Source organism: Hirundo rustica, chromosome 2, assembly GCF_015227805.2.
Source record: "Hirundo rustica isolate bHirRus1 chromosome 2, bHirRus1.pri.v3, whole genome shotgun sequence".
NCBI classification, from domain to species: domain Eukaryota; kingdom Metazoa; phylum Chordata; class Aves; order Passeriformes; family Hirundinidae; genus Hirundo; species Hirundo rustica.
The window spans coordinates 14,028,605-14,050,017 of record NC_053451.1 but is presented as its reverse complement, the minus strand read 5'-3'; the positions used below and the strand labels follow the sequence as shown (position 1 = coordinate 14,050,017).

The 21,413-nt window shown below is 38.5% G+C and overlaps 1 protein-coding gene across 9 annotated transcripts in view; it reads right to left on the bottom strand.

Moving 5' to 3' along the window:
- ROBO2 (roundabout guidance receptor 2) overlaps positions 1-21,413 on the bottom strand; it is an 865,503-nt gene that overhangs the window by 10,606 nt on the left and 833,484 nt on the right. For all 9 annotated transcript variants that reach the window (XM_040055477.2, XM_058419277.1, XM_058419279.1 and 6 more), the window contains 2 exons: positions 19,374-19,588; positions 4,475-4,645 (listed from right to left, as the gene is read on the bottom strand). In XM_040055477.2, the coding sequence (XP_039911411.2) occupies positions 4,475-4,645; positions 19,374-19,588 (386 nt within the window). The remainder of the gene's footprint in view (positions 1-4,474; positions 4,646-19,373; positions 19,589-21,413) is intronic.

The window sequence follows — 21,413 nt, the reverse complement described above, 5'->3', positions numbered from 1 at the left end:
GAGATGCATTGAATCCAATAAACACAGCCATAACATGACATCGGACTATGCAATTTTCCCAGATAAAATATTTACCGTTCAATATAAGCAAAATTTCCAAATAGTAGCATAGAAAAAAAAAAATAGTTAAAATTATTGCAGTATTAAACTATAAAATGACTACTCTACTTCAGAAATATCTGTCTAATAGTTGTTATTAATTAGATACTTAAAAGAAAAGAAGACTTGTGCTTAAACTATACTGCATGCTCTAGAGCTGGCTGCAACTCCTGGAATTACTGTAGAGTTATGGTGTTGATCTACTGTTAACCTGATTATTATTTTTATCCATCCACAAAACAAGCATAAAGACTGACTTATGTATAGAAGTGAAATGAAACATGTTTGTAATTTTCCTTGGGTGCTTTAAACCTATGGGTGAGTTGAAGAGAAAAATAAAAATTATTTTGTAATGAAGTTTCAAAGAATTTTAGAAGAACTTTGGAATTAACATAAACTGCCTCTGGCCTGAGTACAAACTTACTGATCCGTGTTACAGGTGTCTGAGAAGATCTGTAAGAACAGTTACTAATTGTAGCCAAACATCACCTGACTAAACTGTTTCTTCACCTCCTTACTCAGGCTGACAGCCACAGTAACACCTACTTGTCTTTTTTAATAAAAGAAGCTGGAAGAGAGCTTCATTTGGAAATGTGGCTTTTGATTTGCTCTGCAACTTACATCCTGCATTGTAAATCTTGTGTGCCTTAGCAAATAACAAAATATTTTCTGCTCTCTTTCCTGGGTTGAAAGAAAGATCACATGTATCTGGAGTCATGAGTTTCTTCCTCCAACAACACTGAGAATAGTCTTGCCTTGCTTTGGCTTTCCTACCTGCTAAAGGGGTAACAGATGCCAGCTGAGTTAGAAATCTCAGATCCTCAGGAAGACTTATTACCACATAAAAGCAATCATGTCAATCATTCCATCATGTCAATCCCTTCAGAGAAGCTGTGAATTTAGAAATGTAGGGGCTTCAGTGGGATTTTCAGTGAAGATACCCAGAGTGGTAACACTGATCCACCCTACTTCCATCTAAATCCCATTTATCATTCAGGTGCTTTGGAAAATACCTGAAAGCCTGCACTGAGCTAGTAACTTCCTAGGTCAGTAGGATGTCATCCAGACTTCCATTTTGAAGCCTCTAATGGCAGGATTATCAAACCTGCAAGGCAGTTCCTAAGTGCATTGGTGGGGAGGTGATGGTCTTATTGATTCAGTAATGCAGGGATTGTGATTGAGGAGCTGTAGGACAGCAGAGTGCCTGATAAGGGATATTCAGTCTGGGAATACTCCAGCCCTTCTTTAGAAGGCAGAGCATTGGCTAAATGATTCTGGCACCACTCGAGGTTTGGCACAGCCTCTCACCATTAACTGGAAAAAGCAGTAAGTTAAAGAACCTACAACTATAAGGACACACCTTTCTACCTGTGTCAGTGATTTCTTCTCCTAGGGGTGATAATTACTGGGACATTTAATAAGTCTCTTAAACACTTTCTAGCATCAGAAAGTATTTTCTCGACATTAAAAATTATTTTTAATATACAGTAGAAAATTAGTAGCAAGGCATGGTAACATAAATCTTGTGTTCCAGTTCTTTTCAAACCCTAACTATATTTCCCTTTTGCCTCCTCTTTGATTTTTTTTGTTTTTGTTTTTGTTTTCTTGCATATCATGCTCAGTTAAGGAACGGCATTTAACTTCAGTCACACAGTTACCATGCTGCAAACTATATGACAGATTCCACTGTTTTGCATTTCATTACTACATTGTTTCTAGGAAAACAAATTATTTCTTGAGCACTAATACTAAAACCCTCCTGGGTATTTTTTTAAATTATTTTTTAATTTTTATTTTAATATATATATATTATGGTGGACTGTGAACTCAGAATAAAAGTTTTGATCATCTGAGGGATTCATAACATTTTCTTCCTCTGTGGATTTGCTGTTGTCTCCATAGTCTTTCAGGATGTGGAAGTGAAAAAAAACAAGTTGTACAGCAAGAGAAATATGAAGACTCCATCTAGAGTCAGTCTCTAGAGGCTTCTGACCTGCAGCTGAAGGAAATGAGTTTTAGGGGATTTCTGTGGATTGCTGTCAAAACTAAGCATGAAGTTGAACCCTCAAACACTGACACGGTCTGAGATGTGTGTGCTATGTGTTAAATATTACAGTTTCTTAGGTCTTTTGCACTGTCCCACATGGTTACAGTTAACAAGGAGGAAGCACTCATGATGTGTATGGGAATGGGCAGAGAAAGCTGGAGCTTTCTTGGTCAATGAAAATTGAAAATGACAGACATCCGGTATGTGATGAGACTTAAACACAGGATACCAGGACTCATCCAGCTTGGGAATTTGAAAACAACTGGCAAACCAAGTATATTCTCACAAGAGGAAGCAGTTATAAGGGGATGGATTGGAGACATCTGAAAAACCAGAGAAAATGTATAGTGATGCTTTTCACAGAAATCAGGATGGCCCAGGGCTGAATGGACTGTTCTGGATTAGGGCTTGGAATTGCTGGACCTACCCAAGGCTCCCCAATTGCTCTTTCTAGCTACAGCTTAACAATAGTGCTATTGTCTGTCTTTGTGAAGTTCATTGCAATATTTCACAGAAAGCACTCAGTTACCATTTTTAATTTCTGCAAACCAGAGATTCCTAAATTCAATTGTTTATATACATGCAGGTGGCAGCAGCAACTTTTAGCTTCCTTAATTGAGAAATTACCTTTTGCAAATTTAACTATGACTCAGACTTGACATTACACTTTAATGACTCATATTCAGTAGGAGTTGAAGCGGAAAACTGTACCATTTGTGTTTGTTTGTTCCTGTGTTAATACAGGATAGGAACTGTTTCCTCTATTGCTCCAAGACAGTATAAATTTTTGCAACATATAGAAAGGACTTTAACTAGGTTAAAAAAAGACAAATATTAATCTCATGGCACCTGAAAGCTGTTATTGTTATTGCTCTTGTCTGAGAGGCTGAAAGAAACAGTATATCATTGGTATTCTGATTTAAACATATGAAAGAAAGTCTGGTAAGATTAGTATTTTATAAATGATAAATAAAAGGCAATAGGAGTTTCCTCTTTTAAAATTAATATTAAAATGTTATCTCTTTCACTAATTTAAAACAACGCCAAATTTTATGATGGAGTCACTCTCTGAGGAGCCCCACTTCCATCTGTCTCATGAACGGACTGGATCCCCATTAATTTTCTGGTACCCATATTATTGTAAAACACTTCTGTAGCAATAGTATTCAGAAGCAGAAGGATTAGTGTCCGCCATACTGAGTGCACTACAAACTCACATGTACACAGAATTTGTGGCCTAAGATGTTCACAGTTCAGGGTGACAGGATGGGGCACTCAGAAAGGGTTAACAAAACACGTACTGCAAGAGTTTGGCCAGCACTACAAGTGACGTCTATAATTTTCCAGTTAGTGTTCCCACAGACACATCTATTCAATGGATCTGTGTAATAGAGAGGCCTCTGTAATATATCCACAAGGGGAGGGAATTAATGTTTAAAGGAACTTGGATCCATAGGAGCAGAATCTAAGCTACTTTAAGCTGTTTCCACAAATAATATCACAGTGAGAATGAGCCACAGAGCAGGAGATGTATCAATAACCTCTTCGGTGAACACTCTGATCACTTCAACACCTATGGGTACAAGGCCAGGGATCAGAAGAAATGAGGGGGAGGTAGCCATCTGGCCACCTTCCTGTCCAGTCTCCCTCAAAAACTACCAGACTTTTGCTAGACTCAAGTAGGGTAGACAAAGAAAATGGAAGACAGAGCTGATCTTAATTATTAGAAGAGCAGAACAGACACGCCTGAAATTTTCAGATGGGAAGTAGTTGTAAGAGAGAAGTGGAGATGTAAGAGAGGGAGACACAGTCACTGAGGTCAGTGGATGTCAGGACTGAAGCAGCACAGACAAGAGGTGAGGCAGAATCATGGGAAAACATGGCACGTGTTGTTGTAGCTGTTGGGTGTCCGTCAAAACCAGCACTAACCAAACAATTCCTGTGGGAGCAGCTCTCTGCTTCTCCTTAGGGATTCATGATGTACACCTACTGCTAGCGGTGGCTACTTTCATAAAATGTAAAATTACCACAAGCTATGTTTCAATGCAGATTCATGTGCAGGGCAGTCATTTTGGGGTAAGATTTATATCGAGACCTGAGAAACCCTTAGAGACGATGACATGTTCAGAGCAGAAAGAGGGAAAGGCTCCTCCAGCACTCACCCGAGCTCCACACTGCTAGAGTCGCAACACCGCTCATGCAGCAACCTGGGGACCCCTACTCCACCAAAGCAGTAATCGACTGTAACCCATATTCCTGAAAAGATGGTTCTGCCTGCTCCTGCTGGGCACTCCTGCCCGTTGCAGGTTTTCCTCCCCCAACACTCACCGTCCGTGATTCCCTCCCGGCGATGAGGCAAAGGCGGCTGCTCCAAACGTCCGCCCTTGTGTTTTTTCGTGGGCCTCGGCCTCTGACCCTGATTGACAGCTGCACTGGTGTTGCTGTCAGTAGAAAAAGGACTGCCTGGCCGAGGTCTCTGAGAGGAAGAATATGCTTTGCCTAAAGAAGAAGAAGAAAAAAGAAACCAGATGAAAAAATGTTATTGCCTTGAAATGGGCTGTTCTATTAATGTCTGCTCCAAAACACTAAATCAGGTCTAATTCTCAGAGGCAGGCAAGTGTCCCCTCAAGGTACCCACTGATAACAACTGCTTTTAGACACACCACAACAAGCAAAGTAGAGAAACTTGGCATTCTTTTGTCTTTAACTTTTATAATTAAAATTATTCCATCTGTTGTGATAAACCTGCTGTATGCCATGTAACTCCTACCTGCTCTGTGTGCTGAACAGATGTGTCATAACAACTCCTCAGCCTTGAACAGGGAAGGAAAACTGTTCTGCAATCATATCAAATTTATCTCCTCCTGCCTTCCACTTTCATGTTTTCTGAGCCAGATTCCCATTTTAGGGGCTCCCATATGCACTGTGAATCTGGAGTAACTCCAGCGAGACAAATATAACTGATTTTGCAAGCTATGTAGCATTGTAGCACTGTATACTTAAGGGCTCTCTTTTCTCAAGAAATAAAATGAGGTTATATTTAAATGCTAAAATTTTCCAGTTAATTTTCAGTAGTTTTATTTGTTAAAAATATACATTCTGACCTCAGATTTATTTATATACATATATTTCATATCTGTTGTACATATATATACACAGACTACATATGTATGTTGTGTGTATATATATAGGTATATATATACACACTATTTATCTTTAAGAGAAATCTCAAAGAAATATCTTTCATCCTGTTCTATGGAACAGATGATTAAAAGCTTCAGAATTTAAAGAGCACAGTTCATTTACTACATTCACTTCCTCTTTTCCTGATATTTTTATTCTGTTAACTAGACTTAATAGTTAATGTTAACTGATGAAAATTAAAAATCATCATCTTTGACTTTCTTTTGTTCACATGTATGTCATTCCTGTGAAATTTTGGAGATGTTAGCATCTTCATTCATTTAGAATTGCTAATTAAAATTCCTACATATTTTAATGCAATATGCATTGGAAAATGCATAATCCAGTCTGAACTTCTGCTCTTTCAGTGCTGTTCTAAGCCCAATTTATATAAGAGATGGTAGAAAGTGGCAAAATGGGTGATTGCTATTTTTCTGGTCAACAGGGCCCACAAGAGGAAGGAGGTCTTTTTATTCTCTGGTTAACTTAGACCATGGCCTACCCTGCAGTGGGTTATGTTTTCTAATAAAACTTTCCAACAGATGTGCTTACTTCTAAGTAAGCTGTCACATGCAATCTGATCTAGAAAAGCCTCATCGGGAGTAATATGCAGCTCAGCATCCCATTTGAAACAAGTGCCAAGAGGGCAAGGTGAAAAAGTAGCCATAATCTCTCTAACATGTTGTCTCACATTAATCCATACATGTTAGGATAATATTTCACTGTTTCACTTCAGAGATTTTGTGACTGTCTCAGGCTTGATCTTCTACCTTCTGACTGCTGTGCACCCTGAGGAGGGCACTGCTCTCAGGCAGGCTTGTCCCCAGCTGCACATCTCTGCCAGCTATCAGAGTTTACCATGTCTGAAGCCCTCATTTGGGCATTCCCTAATCCTCCTCTACAAAAAAAACCAAACCAAACCAAACCAAAAAAAAACCAACAAAAAACTAACCAACCAGCCAAACAAACAAAAAACCCCCCACCACACCATTGAATTTCTGTAGTCTGAAAACAATGCCTTTGCTAACCTAGCTCATTTTAACTGAAATTGGGTTACAGAACACCCACCCAAGCAGCTAATTCTGGATCTGGGAGAAAGCAAGGAATAAGCATTTGGGAACATTAACCTCTATAGCTGGCACAGCTGCAGCCAGACAAAGACAAGTGATCAAGCCCTTGTTTCACAGATAAGGATAACACAGCAGATGAACACAGACAAAGTATTAAAATTTCATTTAAAAATAAAAATTAAAAAAGACTCCTAATGTAAAGAAATTCAGATGTGAGCCTGAAATTCCATCCTAGCTCACAGCACTCTGCGCAGATGTTTTGCAAAAATAAACTCACAACATGCAAGTGCAACCAGTGAGTGCAGGACGCAGATTCTTCACACTTACTCTTTTGATTAAAGAAATGGGATTATTCATTCAGAATGCTGGTTTTAAAAAGAAATAAGCACCAAACATTCTCTTTTATCCCTTCAAGAAAATGAGGCAAAATAGCACTGACCTAAATCATACATGGGGCAAACATAAATGATGTGCAGACTCCCATAGCACATTTTTCAATGCACTTAATAACAGATTACAGCATCTTGTTTTTGTATGCAGCCCTTCCAGTAAGAACTGCTGAGCACTGTCAGACTTTCTGCAGCAGATTTAGTGTGTTTAAGTGGAGACAAGGATGAATCCACTAATTCTTAATTTAATTTCCCAAGGGTGTTAAAAAGGAAAGCTGTTTGAACTTCATGGCAAATCACATGATGACTTCTGGAAAGTGGAATCTAAGTGTCTGGCAGGAGAGACACACTGCATCTGGATTCACCAGTGCCTCTCCTGCTTGGCAATCAAACGTTCCCACGTGAGGCTATCAAGCTGGACATCTCCTTCAGTATCTACCGCTGAGAGCATTTCACAGCTGTTCTAAATGGGTGAAAATAACTGTCCAGACTGCAGAGGAATAAAGAGTCAGGACCCTCAGGCTCCCTTCAGAGCAATGAGCAGGATAACACTGCTGCTTCTGCGCTTCCAGACACTGTGCTGCACTCTGGGGGCTGCTGTGGGGCAGCAGGGCTCTAACAGGGATGTCTGACCCAGCCACGCTGCCCTGTGAGGTGACACATCCTAATGACACTGCAGTGAGCCGGGGCGGGGGTGCTTCTATTGTTTCTATTTCCTGGGGTCTCTGCCAGGAAAAGAAGGGAGGGCTGTTTGTTTACACGTGGGTTTTTATTTTATTTCCATTTTGCCTGCTGGATCATTATGAGAGTAAGAAGGTAATAATCATAAAGTCTCTACCACAACTGCTGGATCCTTTTTTGTGCCCTGTGTTCCAATGGTCTGTCTGAGGAATTACACACATACACTTGAAGTGCATTTGTGATCTAATCAAGCTAGGAAAATACAACTGACAAGAGGGCTCTCATCCTTTCCTTCTAGTTCCCACTCATATAACTACAATAAAAAATCATATCTATCCTAAAGTGTCTGTGTTTGTGTGTCCATTTACTTCTGTTATGAATGTCTTTGTGGTGGAAACTGCACTTTTCTAATGTTTGATACAAGTGACAGTAGTTTTGGTGAATCTTTGCATTAACTTTTACTGGAGCAAACACCACCAAAAAAAAAGGTTGGAAAATATTTGCTCCTTTCATTCAGAACCTGGGAGACTCTTCAAGGAAAAGAGTACATTTTAAGTTATAGTTTGGCCAGATGTGTCCATACTAGATAAGTTAAGGTCTACATGAGTTTTCTTGTTTATTTTTTTTTTACTCAATTTTCCATTAATAGAAGGAAACAACTGAGGGCTTCTGCTATGGTGAAATAAACTTTTAGGGATGAGAGTGTCTGACCAAAGACAGTGGTAAAAGTCCCAGTGATTTGAAAAAAGCTGGATTTTAGGACTTTGCCATCAAGTCTTTCCTTTACTCTTAATGTTCCTAAAAGGCAGTCCTTGCCATGAAGTTATTGCACGCAGAAAGCCAACAGTTTTCAGCCCCAACGTGTGAAACTTTCTCTTAAATGCACACATTTTACTGAAGGAGAGACTTCATACCAGACTAATAGTCTAAAAAATTTAAATAATAGAAATATTATGGGACCTGTCATCCAGACTTAGCTGAGGAAACGTAACAAAAATTATGACCCAAGTTCATACTCTGCTATTAGATTTGTGGATTTGTGGATTTTTAGTTATTGCTGCTACTTTGACAAGACTAAGGAAATGCGAATGAATCCTTTTTTACCAGAATAAAGATAACATTTCTTTATATTTTTTAGTAGAAATAAAACATATGAAGCTTTAAAAATAAGAACTAAAATATATTTAGTTTTCATTATTTTCAGAAGATTGGCTGTTTTCAAATATGATATCCACTTTACCTGTGTTACATTTTACTCGGCAGATTCAGTCAGCATAACCAAAATTAAATGTTATAAAAATGTATTAACTTATTGTATTAAGGATTTTTAAAATCAGCTATTAATTAAACTTTAAACAGTTTGTATTCGTTAACAATGAAAGCACACCGATTCATCCCATGCTCAGAAAAACTCCACAGAAAAACACACTATTGCAAGACGAAATGTAACAGAAGAGCAGGGATAGAGACAATAGTTTAAACATGATGTTCATGACTGGAAACGTGAATGATTGTGAGATTTTTCAGAAAACGAAATCATCAAAGGCTTCAAGGCAGAATTAGTAATCTCTTCACTGAAATATTAAATGAGTATATGTCAGTAAATCCGGAGCAGAGTCAGCACTGAGGGAAACTGCAGCAGACCAAAGGTGCAGATTAAAAGCTTGTGCTATCCACTACTTCAAATCACTAAAAATGAAACATAATGCAAGGTTTCATTTAAAATATAGTGATTAAAGTATCTCCATCCACCTTATCCCATGCATGTTAGACAAGCTTGAGACGCAGTTTCACTGAGAGAAGGACAGGCAGAGACACCCTTCATGCAGAAAGCATCAACTTTGAGTCTACAAACCTGGTCTTGTCAGGCTGGTTCCATCCAGCCTAAACCCAGCTTTATCTGCTGCTGCAACCAGTGCTTGTGCAAAAGTGCCGCTGGTAAAGATGGAGTCATCTGAGGAGCTACCTACACTAGATCTATGACTAGAAAAGTTACGGTCCTCATCAGACGCAGAACCCCATCCATTTACCATTGAACCTAAAAACAAATGTAGGGGGCTAGTGAGTGGTGCACATTTGATATTCTTTGTTCATCTAAAGCTTAAAGACCCACTTAATATATTCTTTCTCATCCGGAAACCCAAAATGCATTTGACAGAGATTGGCACAGAAGAACAATATTCACCTAAAGCTTAAAGACCCTCTTATTGTGTCCTTTCACAACACAAACCCCAAAGTTTATCTGACAGAGTTTGGTACAACAGAGCACTATCAGAGTTAGGTGGGATCTCATTTGTAGCTTGCTCCATGTAGCTTTGCTCCTATAAACAAAATAATAGACATTCTCTACAAATCCAAAGGCTCTACAATAAACTCCTTTGAGAATTAATGCTTTTTTTTCCTGTGACTGAATTGAATGTGTCTGGTTTTCTCATTTTTGTTTTACTTGACTTGTTACAAATCTGTATCTAGTTCGATATTTGCCAAACCAAGGTTTAATTTTGGACTGCTTATATGTAAGTCTCAGTAGATATGGCTAAAGTCATACCTGGGTGGGCTTCGAGAGCTATTCTGAACAAGACTGGCACCATGCAATTTTTCAATCAAAACCTTAAAATAAATGAGCAGTTTTAATGGCCTGAAAATAGCTGATCTAAAGTAGTTCACTCTAGTGGATTAAAGTAACTTTTTTTAAAGGTTAGAAATAATTAAGATTCAAGAGCAGAGCAAATATATGCTCAGATCTAACACTGAGTCAGTTGCTAGACCAGCGTTGGCCCCATGGTACCTTCTAACTATGGATTGCCACCACTGCAGGAGAGGAAGGTGATAACAACATCATTAAAATGCAGTCAGAAAACCAGATACCAGAAAACCCACATGAAAGAAATACAGAAATCTTGACATAACTAAAATACATTAAAAAAAATAAAATATATAAAAATAAAATGTAAAAATATACACATATAATATATAAACATAAATAAATAAATAAAATAAAATAAAATAAAATAATATAAAGAGCAAAATAGTGAAGGAAGGATAAATCTTATTTGCTCTTCGCTTGTATTTTCTTTTTGTTTTTTCTGAAGCATGAATCAAGCCTCAATCAGCTACCCATCAATTTCAAAAGCTGTTGCTCGGTTCATTTTTTTTCCAAAGCACTGTAATTCTGTTTCTTTCAAGGTTTCAGATGGAGATGGTGGCGTTCTGTACTTCTAAAATGTCCCGGGGTCATTCTGCATCGTGCAGTGGAGCAGGAGGCAAAGGGAAGAGCCAGCAACAAGTACTTTGCTCCAGGAACAGGGCAGCCCTGTTGAAGGGAGCTACCAAACCCAGGTGAGGTGCAGAGCTGCCAGAGTGCTTTTGGGACCTGAGCTGCTGCATGGAATTTCATGGTGCAGTGTGGACACAGCATGCTCTTCTGAGATAGTACAGGCACCACACCCATCTCAAAATACCTGAAATGTGCTTTTAGCAACAGCTATGTGTTGGGAAAAAAGAAAACAAACAAAAAACATCCCAGTGAACCTGCAAGAATCTGCAGAGAACTGGTTTTCAAAGGCCTGAAGAGACTTGTGGAGGGATGCATCATGGCCCTGACTTTACTCAGTTAGCAGAGCTGAATTTCTGTAAATCCACATAAAATTTGTAGCAGTACAGTAGCCTTTTTTAAATCCATGTCCAAGAAAGCACTTCTGTGTTTGAAATTGTTAAGTAGCAAATCAATAATGACCTGCTTATTGGTTAATTGATAGGCTAATTAACTAATGGTGGCGTCAAATATTAAAAATGTCCTGCAAAAATAGGTCAAGAGTACAATAAATGAATCCTGGAATTCAGTAGCATGCTGCACCACAAAGCCCAAGAACAGTGGATTATTTTGTGATGCTGCAGTAACCAAACCTTTTAATGTCAGAGAAGTGGCAGGGTATAATAACAAAAACCTGTGCACTCCTCAGATAAAAGAAAAGAAACCAAAGAAGTCTGTGGAGGTCTGACAGGCAGAAAGTGTGTTAAGTGCAACAGAGAGTGACAGAGTTTGATTTTGCTTGCCAAAAGCACACATGAAATTGTTATTTTCCAAACAGACTCGACCTGATGCAGACAGATGTGAGGGAGCCCAGATAACAGCAAGGCAAGGCTAAAACTGAATTTCCTCTGAGAAGACATTTTATGAACTAGCTATCAAAGTGCAATAGGACACCACAGAGAACGGAGAGCAAAGATGCTTAGCAGCAGTTATTGATGATGTCTGAAAAGAGATACTACAGATAAAACACTTAATGAAGATGTAAGAAAATGAAATGCTATAACTGAGGACATTTTCAAATGATCGCTTATAGACATGTTCCACGAAATATGTGAGCACAAGTTGAAACATAAAAATGTAACTAGAGCTACACATATCAAAGGACGATACTTAGATGCTAAAAATTTAACAGGTGTGCCATTAATTTCAGGGCCCAAGGGTTTTGTGTCATATATATATTCTATTGTCTATGTAGACATATAAAATCCTATACAGAGCACTTTTTGTTTTCAGTGTTGTGGTCCATGAGACTATGGATGTTTCAAAAGAACTTTTAATTTCTATTTGCACACACTGCTTTGTCCATTTGCTAACCACAGCTGTTATAAACATACAATGCACATGGTAATTTGGGTGTGACACTTTTGGGGTATGTGTAGTAGCCATTTTTTATTTGCTTTGTTAATCAGTCAAGAAAAAAATCTTTTTTTAGGTGTGAAATACACTGAAAATCTGCAAAAGAAGATAGTGTGTGAATACAGCTATTGTTCTACACACTCACAGGCATGCCAGCTTTTCTGAAATTTTCTACATTTTTATTATCAGACTGCCAGTTTTCTAGGCTAACCCTATAAAAAAAGCTCTGTTCCTCCACATTCTCATGGACAGCAAGTATTAGCAAGGCTGGGAATAGTGTGCTCTGGCTATGGATCACTCCTCCTTTCCCTCTCCTCCAGCAGCTGTTCTAGGAGGGACCTGTCACGCTGGAAGTATGGCTCTGTTCTTGTAGGGATGTTACTCTGTTTTTTCTGAGTTTTTTATAGCCTTTTGATTTTTCATAAATGGAGTCAGATCTTTTTAGTTATTGTACAATATTAAAAGCAGTTTTACCTTTTTCCCACATATGTAACATAAACAAATCCTTTGTTTTTCATTCTCTGTCCTTTGTTTGCATATTTCTAACCTGAAAACAATTGTAACTGACAGCTGGTCTGGCCAGTTGGCTTGAGAGGTGAAAACTCTAAAAGCCAATCTTCTGCTAGACCCGCAAATGTATAAAAAGTAAGAAATAAAACAAAGAGGCTCTCTCTCCGCCTGGACTCAGCCTTGAGCCGGATCGGAGAAGGACCTCTGCCCTGCAAAAGCTCTCTCTCTCCGTGTGACTGCTTTGTGTGTCTTGGTAACATAGGGACATGAGCTTTACTGAGATGTCATGACCCCTCCTGGAGTTCTGTATCCATTTCTGGGGTCCCTGGCACAAGGCAGAAGTGGCTCTGTTAAAGGGTGTCCAGAGAGGAGCCACAGGAACGATTAGAGTGTTGGAACCCCTCTTCTGCCAATAGAGGCAGGGACAACTGGGGTTGTTCAGCCTGGAGAAGAGAGGACTCTGGGGATATCTTCCTGCAGCATTTCAATATATAGAGTGGGGTCATTACAAAGACACAAAGATGCTTTCTGAAAAGGCCTGTAGTGACAGGACATGAAGCAGTATTTTCTTCTTTATATGTAATCTAAACCTTCCCTCAAACTGAGAGAAGGTTTAGATTATACATAAAGCAGAAATTTTTTACAATGAGGGTGGTAAGGCACTGGAACAGGCTGCCCAGAGAAGCTGTGGATGTTTCAATCCTGGAAGAGTTCAAGGTCAAGCTGCATGGGGTTCTGAGCAACCTGGTCTAGTGGAAAGTGTCCCTGTCCACGGTAGGGGGGTTGGAACAAGATGACCTTTGAAAGTCCCTCCTAGTCCAAACCATTATACATTACTTCTGGCTGCTGGGAGCAACTTTTTAGAAAGTTTTTCTAATTGCTGAAGTCAGCAAAATACCCTGAGACACGTACAGCACCCACAGCTGTGTGTGACCAGGGAGTTAAAGGCAAAATCTCTACATTATTTCTACTGATTCCTGAGCTATTCAGTTTCCCTGCATAAATAATTTCTTTTCCCCAGCAAAACCTTTTTGCTCTGACCTGCAGAGGTGTAGACATTGCCCAGAAGGCATGGGAGTGCTGGAGCCCAGCCCGGGCACCTCAGGCCACCACACAGCTGTGTTAACATAGCACACGTGGTGACTGCTTGTTTAAAGGCATCCACTGGCCTCTTGCTTTCCAAATCAGATGCACATTTGTTTTCCTCTGAATAAAGGCAGAATAAGAGATGCTGACGTTCCTTTCAGATCAACTGTGCATTTTGAAATGGGATGAAACAGGCTTTTAGTGTCTTCTTTACATGCAGCTCACTATGTGTTTTCCAAGAGCACATTTGAGTTTTTACGCTTTCTGGCAACTGTAAATTTTACTCTTGCTGACAGCAGCAGTAAATGCTTTATGCAGAACAAGATCAGCTCTGTGAAAAGTTGAACTCTGTTTTCTTGCTCCATAAAATATCTCTTGGTGTTAATGCAAAGAGAAAGCATCTTTGCTCTCAGGGAAAGGTGAGGGAAACAGAGGTGCCAGCTTCCAGTAGACTACATGCTACTGCTTTTAGTGGCATTTTGATGGCAATAAAAAAGCTATTTTTCATTGTAAAGTGCTTTACTTAAAAATAACAACAACAAAAAAAGTCTAATGCACCTGTGAAATAAAAGCTGCCCACAACAAACCTGGCACTTCTGAGAATTCCCTTAGATACTTTTCTGCATCTACCAAACTCTGTGTGCTTGCTCCCTGTGTTTTCCTTTACGAGACCATCCAGCACATATTAATGTTAAGCTCCTGCTCCTCTGCAGTTTTTTAATGGAACAGGGATAGACTGTTGGGGTGACATCCTTGGGGTCTGGTGCTACTTCAGCTGAAATCAGTTACAGAATTCTTTTAGCCTTTGTACAGGAGAAAGATATTATCCTCTCTTGGATATGTCTGACCACTATTATGATTGCACAGCAGGAATGCCCCTTAATTTTGCTGGAAGTGATGGAATAGAAGGAGAAATAGTTGTTGTACCATCAAAATAAAGAAGAATTATAGAAGTGTTTGAATGCAGAATCTAAATATGATCACACTTCCAAAAACTAGACTTTGTTTTTCACTTTCCTCCACAATAAATACCCAAGTATTTAAATGTATACACCTGGAATAAACCTCTAAGTTTTAAATCTTTTATTTTTGGGCAGTAAATACTGAAAAAAAAAGGAGGAAAAACTATATGTATATATTCAGCAGTTCACAGGTTCAATGATAATTAATGACCTTCATAAACATCTAATGAAAAATGAATTTATGTCACTTAGCCAAATTTATTTCTGTTTGCATTCCATCCTTCTAGATTTTTTTGGTTTCCATATTGCTGAAAGGCACAAAAAATCTCAAATTTATTCAAGCTGTTAGAAAAGAAATGCACACAGAACATTAAGTAGTTGCTCAAATGTTGCTGAGCAGTAAAATACTATGATAAAGTGGCAACTTGCTGTGTCTCTATTACTTCTTCAGCACTAAAATTAATTTATGATCAGTCATCAATTCATTTACATGTCATTTTATGCTAAATCTATCGTTGCTGATGAATGCAGATCCCTAGATCCATTAAGCTAGAGTAAAGTCTGCGCTTTATAATATGACCCTGCTAATTGTTGCATTACCATTTTTATGAGATACAAAAAGTAACAGTTTCCTATTTTCTGAGCACATATTTAATCCATGAAGCACATTCTTCCTATTAAATGCAATCTGTCTAACTGCTTATAAAATAGAATCTTTTGCAATAGGTATCCCTAAGCAAATCAATACAAATATTGAGCTCTGCCATGGTAAAATGTGGCTCATGAAAATGAGACTGTGCAGTATTCGAGAATTATTCCATTTGTGCCCAGACACAGTGAATGAACATTTTTTTCCATACAGACAGTGATCAGTGAGTCTTTTAATCAAGACCAAAACATGTCAAATAAAGGATATTCTTCCTTGCTGACCTAAACAATCTACAGAGATTTTTATAATTTAGATCTATATAATTCTATAGGAAAAAAAAAAAAAAAAAAGAAGTTGCCCATTTGTTGAGGCACTGTTTACCAGAATATATCAGTTTGTATCAGTTAGGCAGGAGAGGTCTTGCTCTACTTTCCATGCTAGCTAATGCATCAAACTCTTCCTTCAGTCAAAATGCACAAGGACTGAAGATACAACAGCTCTCACACCCAGCTTCACTGGTGCTGCAGGAGGAGGAGATAAGGAGAGGGCAGAGAAAACCCCCAAACCATAACACTTTGACCTGAAAAAACCTAGGCTTGCTCTTAGCAACTTCAGTGAGAAGCAAATTAATTTCTTCTACAGTAGTCGTATGCAATTAATTAAGTCTATTAAAGTAGAATAATGCAACAGACTCTTTGTGGCCATTCATGCCATAACTCTGCACAGCAATTCATTATAAAGGCAAACATTAAACTTAAGAGAAAAAACCCCATATTTCAATGTGACTCTGAAAGCAAAAAATAACCCTAAATAATTATGAATAAAAAGTCAAGTGAGCAAAAATTTTACCAGTGCTATTTGGTTCATTTTATTTTATTTTATTTTATTTTTTTAAAGCAGATTCAATGACTCAATATCCTAACAAACCATACTGGGAATGAAGGAAAAGCTTGGCTTTAATTCCATATTACATCCCACAGACGTGCAAATCTAAACCTCTCTCCCTGAGTTCTCTTTGTGATAGCTGGAGAATGTTAAGATACAGTTCCTGTGCACTCCTCCTTTCTCTTCGCTTTATTATACACGTCAACATTATGTCTCTGCCACCTGCAAAGAGAAAAGCTTAATAGCGCAGATTAAATCCTTGTCTGAATCTTCAGTTAGCTGTGACTAAAACTCAAGGGCTTGGAAGACAACTTGACTTTTAAGCAGTTTAAAGGAGCGGCACCGTGGCATCAGAGGGATTCAGTAGCTTGCGCTTTGGCTCACGCAGTGCCAGTGCTTCTCCTTGGAGAATCCCACATTTGGCGCTGCAGGGAATCCTTGCTCTCAGCTCAGCCATGAAGAACAAAGCCCCATTTCAGTCCAACAGTGGGTATATTTGAGGCATCGCTGAGGCTCACTAACACTACAAGGTGAGGAACCTCGCCCTGCTCCCTCCACAGCAACTCTGTTTGGAGGAAGTCTGGACCAAGGGATGTCAATTTAGATTCCTCACAAACACTGAACTCCCAGGGCATTTCAGAATGAACATAAATATTGCTTCATCTGGGTCAGCTGTTCTCATTTGCCTCCATTTTCAAATACATTTAGAGAAGCGAAAACGAATCTGTAAATTCCTAGAAAAATGCTGTCACCAAAGGCTCAGTGAAAAGTAGCTTGTATATTCTCAGCACAAGAAAGAACAATTTAGCTGTTCTACGGTATTCCAAAAGCAATCAAATTGAAGAATGAGAAGCAGCTTGGAAACAACTGAAGCAATTTGCTATACCCTCCTTAAAACCATCAAACACAGCCTAGAACAGTTAACAGAAACAGATAAAAATTAAAATTCTCATTTGAAAAGCAAAATTTGGCCAAGTATAATAGGCAATTTCTTTCCACCCTTAGAAAAAAAAACAAGCTCAGTACAAACTCTTCTAAAACCAAGGTTTTACCCATAGAGTAACTGAGGAAAACAGAAGCAGTTTTTCTACATGGAGATTTTGTCATCTTACAGACCCTTTAGGCTAACACCCTGGGTGTACTTCTGTAAGGCTATCATTCCTCAATTATGACAGTCTAAATGTTGGCTAAGTGCTAGAGGGGCAGTCTAGAATTTTGCTTCCCTTCCAGCTGCATGTTCCCTTCCTGCAGTGCCAGCACACACCTCGCCATGCAGTGAACCACGGCAAGGAAAAAATCCAGCTAGTAATTAAACAAGTTAAAGAAAAGGCAAAAGAAAAGCCTTAGTTTTCAGCTGGATTCACATGAAGTTAGTGGTGGTGGTGATGATGGAAGTGTATTTAGATCACCTTAAGTAAACATTAATTATACATCACCGCCCAGTCTACATTATCAAGTTCTGCCCAATTTCTTCCAAAATATCAAGAAGCTTTTAACACTACAGTAAACAGACATTTAAGTCAAAAAAATAGACAAGATTTTAAAATATTATAACAAGTTTGAAGGTTATTAATAAAAGTATAAATTTTAATAAGCACTAAAGTTTCAGATTGGAGCAGGAATACAACTACTACATATTTGCTCTAGGGAGGATAGGTCCAAACTATTAGGTGGAGATGCAAATGTGGAAACTTTAATTTTCTAATTTACAGATACATAAGAATTGCCATATTAATATATACCAAATGAAAAATGTATACCAACCTATTAAAAAAAAAAAAAAAATTATTGCTGTTCTACCAGTGCAAAATTCGTAGTGAATTGCTAACAGAAAGGCTTCTGAGCCATTAGTGAGATATGCAAAAATATGCAGAATTATAGCCTGAAGGAGATTACACTGGAAATTCAAGCAAAGTGAGTTAACATACTCATGCACTAAGAAGTTAACCTTCTCAATTCAGGGATTTAAACTTTAACTCTATGGCCTTCAGTTGCATCTGGATTTCAAATTGTAGCAGCAGAGATACCATTCTTAAATCTTAATTAGACTGGCAAGCAGTCTGGCTCTAGGATGAAGGAAAACCTGGAAGGTGGGAGTAAGATGCACACTATTTCAATCAGCAAGGGAAAGGAAGAAAATGATTGATGATGTCATATTCCGGCAGTGTTTTTGGATCAGCAGTCCTTAGGTATGAGTGTAAAAGCCTTGGAATTTCAGAGGTCCAGACAAAGATGGAATTCAGTGGTGCTACAGCAGGAAGTTGTTCCGAACAAGTCTCCCTTAAGGGTAAAACCAACAATCAGTGTTTGTCTGCTGAGATCAAAAACTGAAGCAGCACCCGTTCACACTGTGGCATTGGGGATATTTGGGGATAAAGAGAACCACACTGATGCGTACAAAAAGGACATATAAAATCTGAGTTTTTAAAAACCAATGTATTTCGCTGCCTACCAGCAACGATTGAATTCATTTGGATTCTGTGCATTAGTTTATTATAGCAGGCCTTTCTAGGACCCCTTTGATGACGATGTAGCTTTCCAAGGCATGCAAAGGACAGGAAGACGTGAAGGAAGAAGGGTCAGAATTATTAAACAGATTTTCTAAAAGGGAACAATTACTGAATTCAGCAATACAAAGTACATTCAAAATATGCATTTTTCCTACATAAATGTTGTATTTACTCCAGAAATAAATGTTGTGTTGATCTAGCTACACTTACTCTGAAGTGTTTTAACTGCCTTGTGTTCATCTGAGAAAGCATTTGCCCAGTAGAATATCTAAAAGTGCTTTAAGATAACATTTTTATGCTGCTCCTGATTTATGAAATATATACTGCTAAGCTGAGGCCTTCCCCCTCCTTTTTTATGTAACTGCCTTGCTTCTCTAGTAGAATGAACCTTTCATGAGAGCTAGAATATAACTGACTTTTCTTTCAACTCTTTAAAGCTTTTTAAAATTCATGAACGTCCTTATCATTTTGCAGCAAAGCAAAGTATTTCTAAATCCTTCTTTAACTTTGCTATTTAGTATTAACATGTTAAATGTTACAGAAATAGAGTGGAATGAATTTTCACTTAGAAATTGTCCAAATGGTGATGTATTTTACTGGCAGTACCAAGTTGGTGTCACTGTGTTTGGTTACCTGTCACAGAGCTGTCTAGATTGTCCATACTGGAGCCTGGAGTATGCTCTAGACCTCTTAGTGGCCTACTGATTTCTACAGTTTCTTCTTCAATATCATCCTCATCATCATCGTCATCTGGAACGTCTGTTTCCAAATCTGAAATAAGGTTTCCAGATACGTATCCTAGGGGAGGAACTGGAGCCTGAGGAGGTTGTGTATTGCTTTGGATGTGCCTACACAAACAAACAGGAAAAGTTATCAGAATGGATGAGACTTTGCAGCCCAAGGTCAATAAAACACAAGCCTTTCAACAAGTCCTGAAGTAGATTTACAAAATGTCCTTGCTTAGGCCAAACTCAAGAAAAGTCAGTTAAGTTATAAACCACAGCCTCTAATACCAGAGTGCTCGCAGTCTTAAATAAAAAGAATAAAGATAAAATCCTCTAGGATGTGGAAGTTCATGGCTGTCTTCTCACAGACAAAGAGCAGCAGACACAGAGGTTACATAACTCAGGTAGGAAACCCATGGAAAAGAACAGTTCTAAATCCCAGCCTAGCATATAAGTGTCTCACCCAATATTCCCCCTTGGAAATCACACATTGAATCAAAGTTAAATCTCACTTCTTCCGCTTAAACAGATGCAGTGCCTGAAGCAAAAGTCATCCTAAAGAGGAGGAAATGGCCAATAGGACAGAAGAAATTTTCAAGTCCAATGAACGCATCATCAGCAAGGCCTTTTCATTTTGCTTTATTCCAAGAAGTTTAACTGATTTAATTGCAGCAGTATTAGGGCACGCATGTGTGAAATTACTGCATGCAGTAATCATATAAAACAAAACAAAAAAACCCAAAAACAGAAGACAAAAAAGCAGCTACAGGATAGCTAAATGACCAAAGGTGAGCATGGGATTCAGAGTTTGATTTGCTTGGTCTCTGAGAGAAAAGACCACCATCAGCTTTCAGAGCAGTGTTCCCCACAGCACAACAGGTACATAGCAAGCTGTGCCAGGGGAGCCAGGCATGACTGGCCTTGGCACAAAAGCGTGTATCATGCTTGAAATTGCTAACTTTGGCACGTGGGAATCCTTGGGTGGCTCTATGTGAGGTGCCATGACCTGATTTGAATCGGCAGCACTCTGGATGGGAGCCAGGATTCTGCTGCTCTCTTGCTTGGACATCAGTAAAACTGAAGAAATTACAATTGTCACCTGCTTGGCTCCCAGCTATATTACATTTTCAGTGGAAACTTTGTGCTGAATTATTGCCTACATGAATGAAGTCTCTTTATTCAATGAGCCTTTTATTTTATTTTCATAATGTAAATCTATCAGATATGAGAATGTCATGGTAAACGTTATGCACCACTGGTAACTTTCTCCACCTCAGCATAGGTTTTAACCTATTGCTTATTTTGAATTTTACTTCCAGAACAAGTGTTTCCTTTCTGACGTACAACCCCCTACTGATTAACAGTTATTGAACACTTTTCTGCCTGGACACCAGGTTTTTAGTGTTCTACGCAGTGTTCAAAACACTGGGGCAGTAAAGGGCATTACCATCTAACTAACCCTCAATAAACAGTGTGATTAGCTCCTAATCAAGCAAAATACTTAAGTATATGTTTAATGTTAAGCTTGTGAGAGAACAATTGAAGTCAATTTCTCATGTACTCATAGTTAAGCATATACTTAAGTGATTTGCTGGATCAAGGCCATAATGATTATGTACTTTTCCAGTAATCTCTAATGGGCTCTGTCTTAAATTCCTACTTGGCTGATCTCTACATTTCTGAGTTGCTACTCCCACAGTAGCCTATATGACAGGTCTCATTTTGCTGTTTAGTTTTCTCCTGTCCCTTCAATGGACAGGTTAACTTCGTGAAAAAAAAAAAGACTAAAAAAATATTCCTTCCCAGTCAAAACAATGGAGGACTTTCTACTAACTTTGACTAGCATGATACATATCCAACAAAATTATATTAAGAAATTCCATGTCATAAAATCACTTATATGTAAAAATCACCCTCAGCACTTAGCCCAGTACCCAAAAGGCATGAA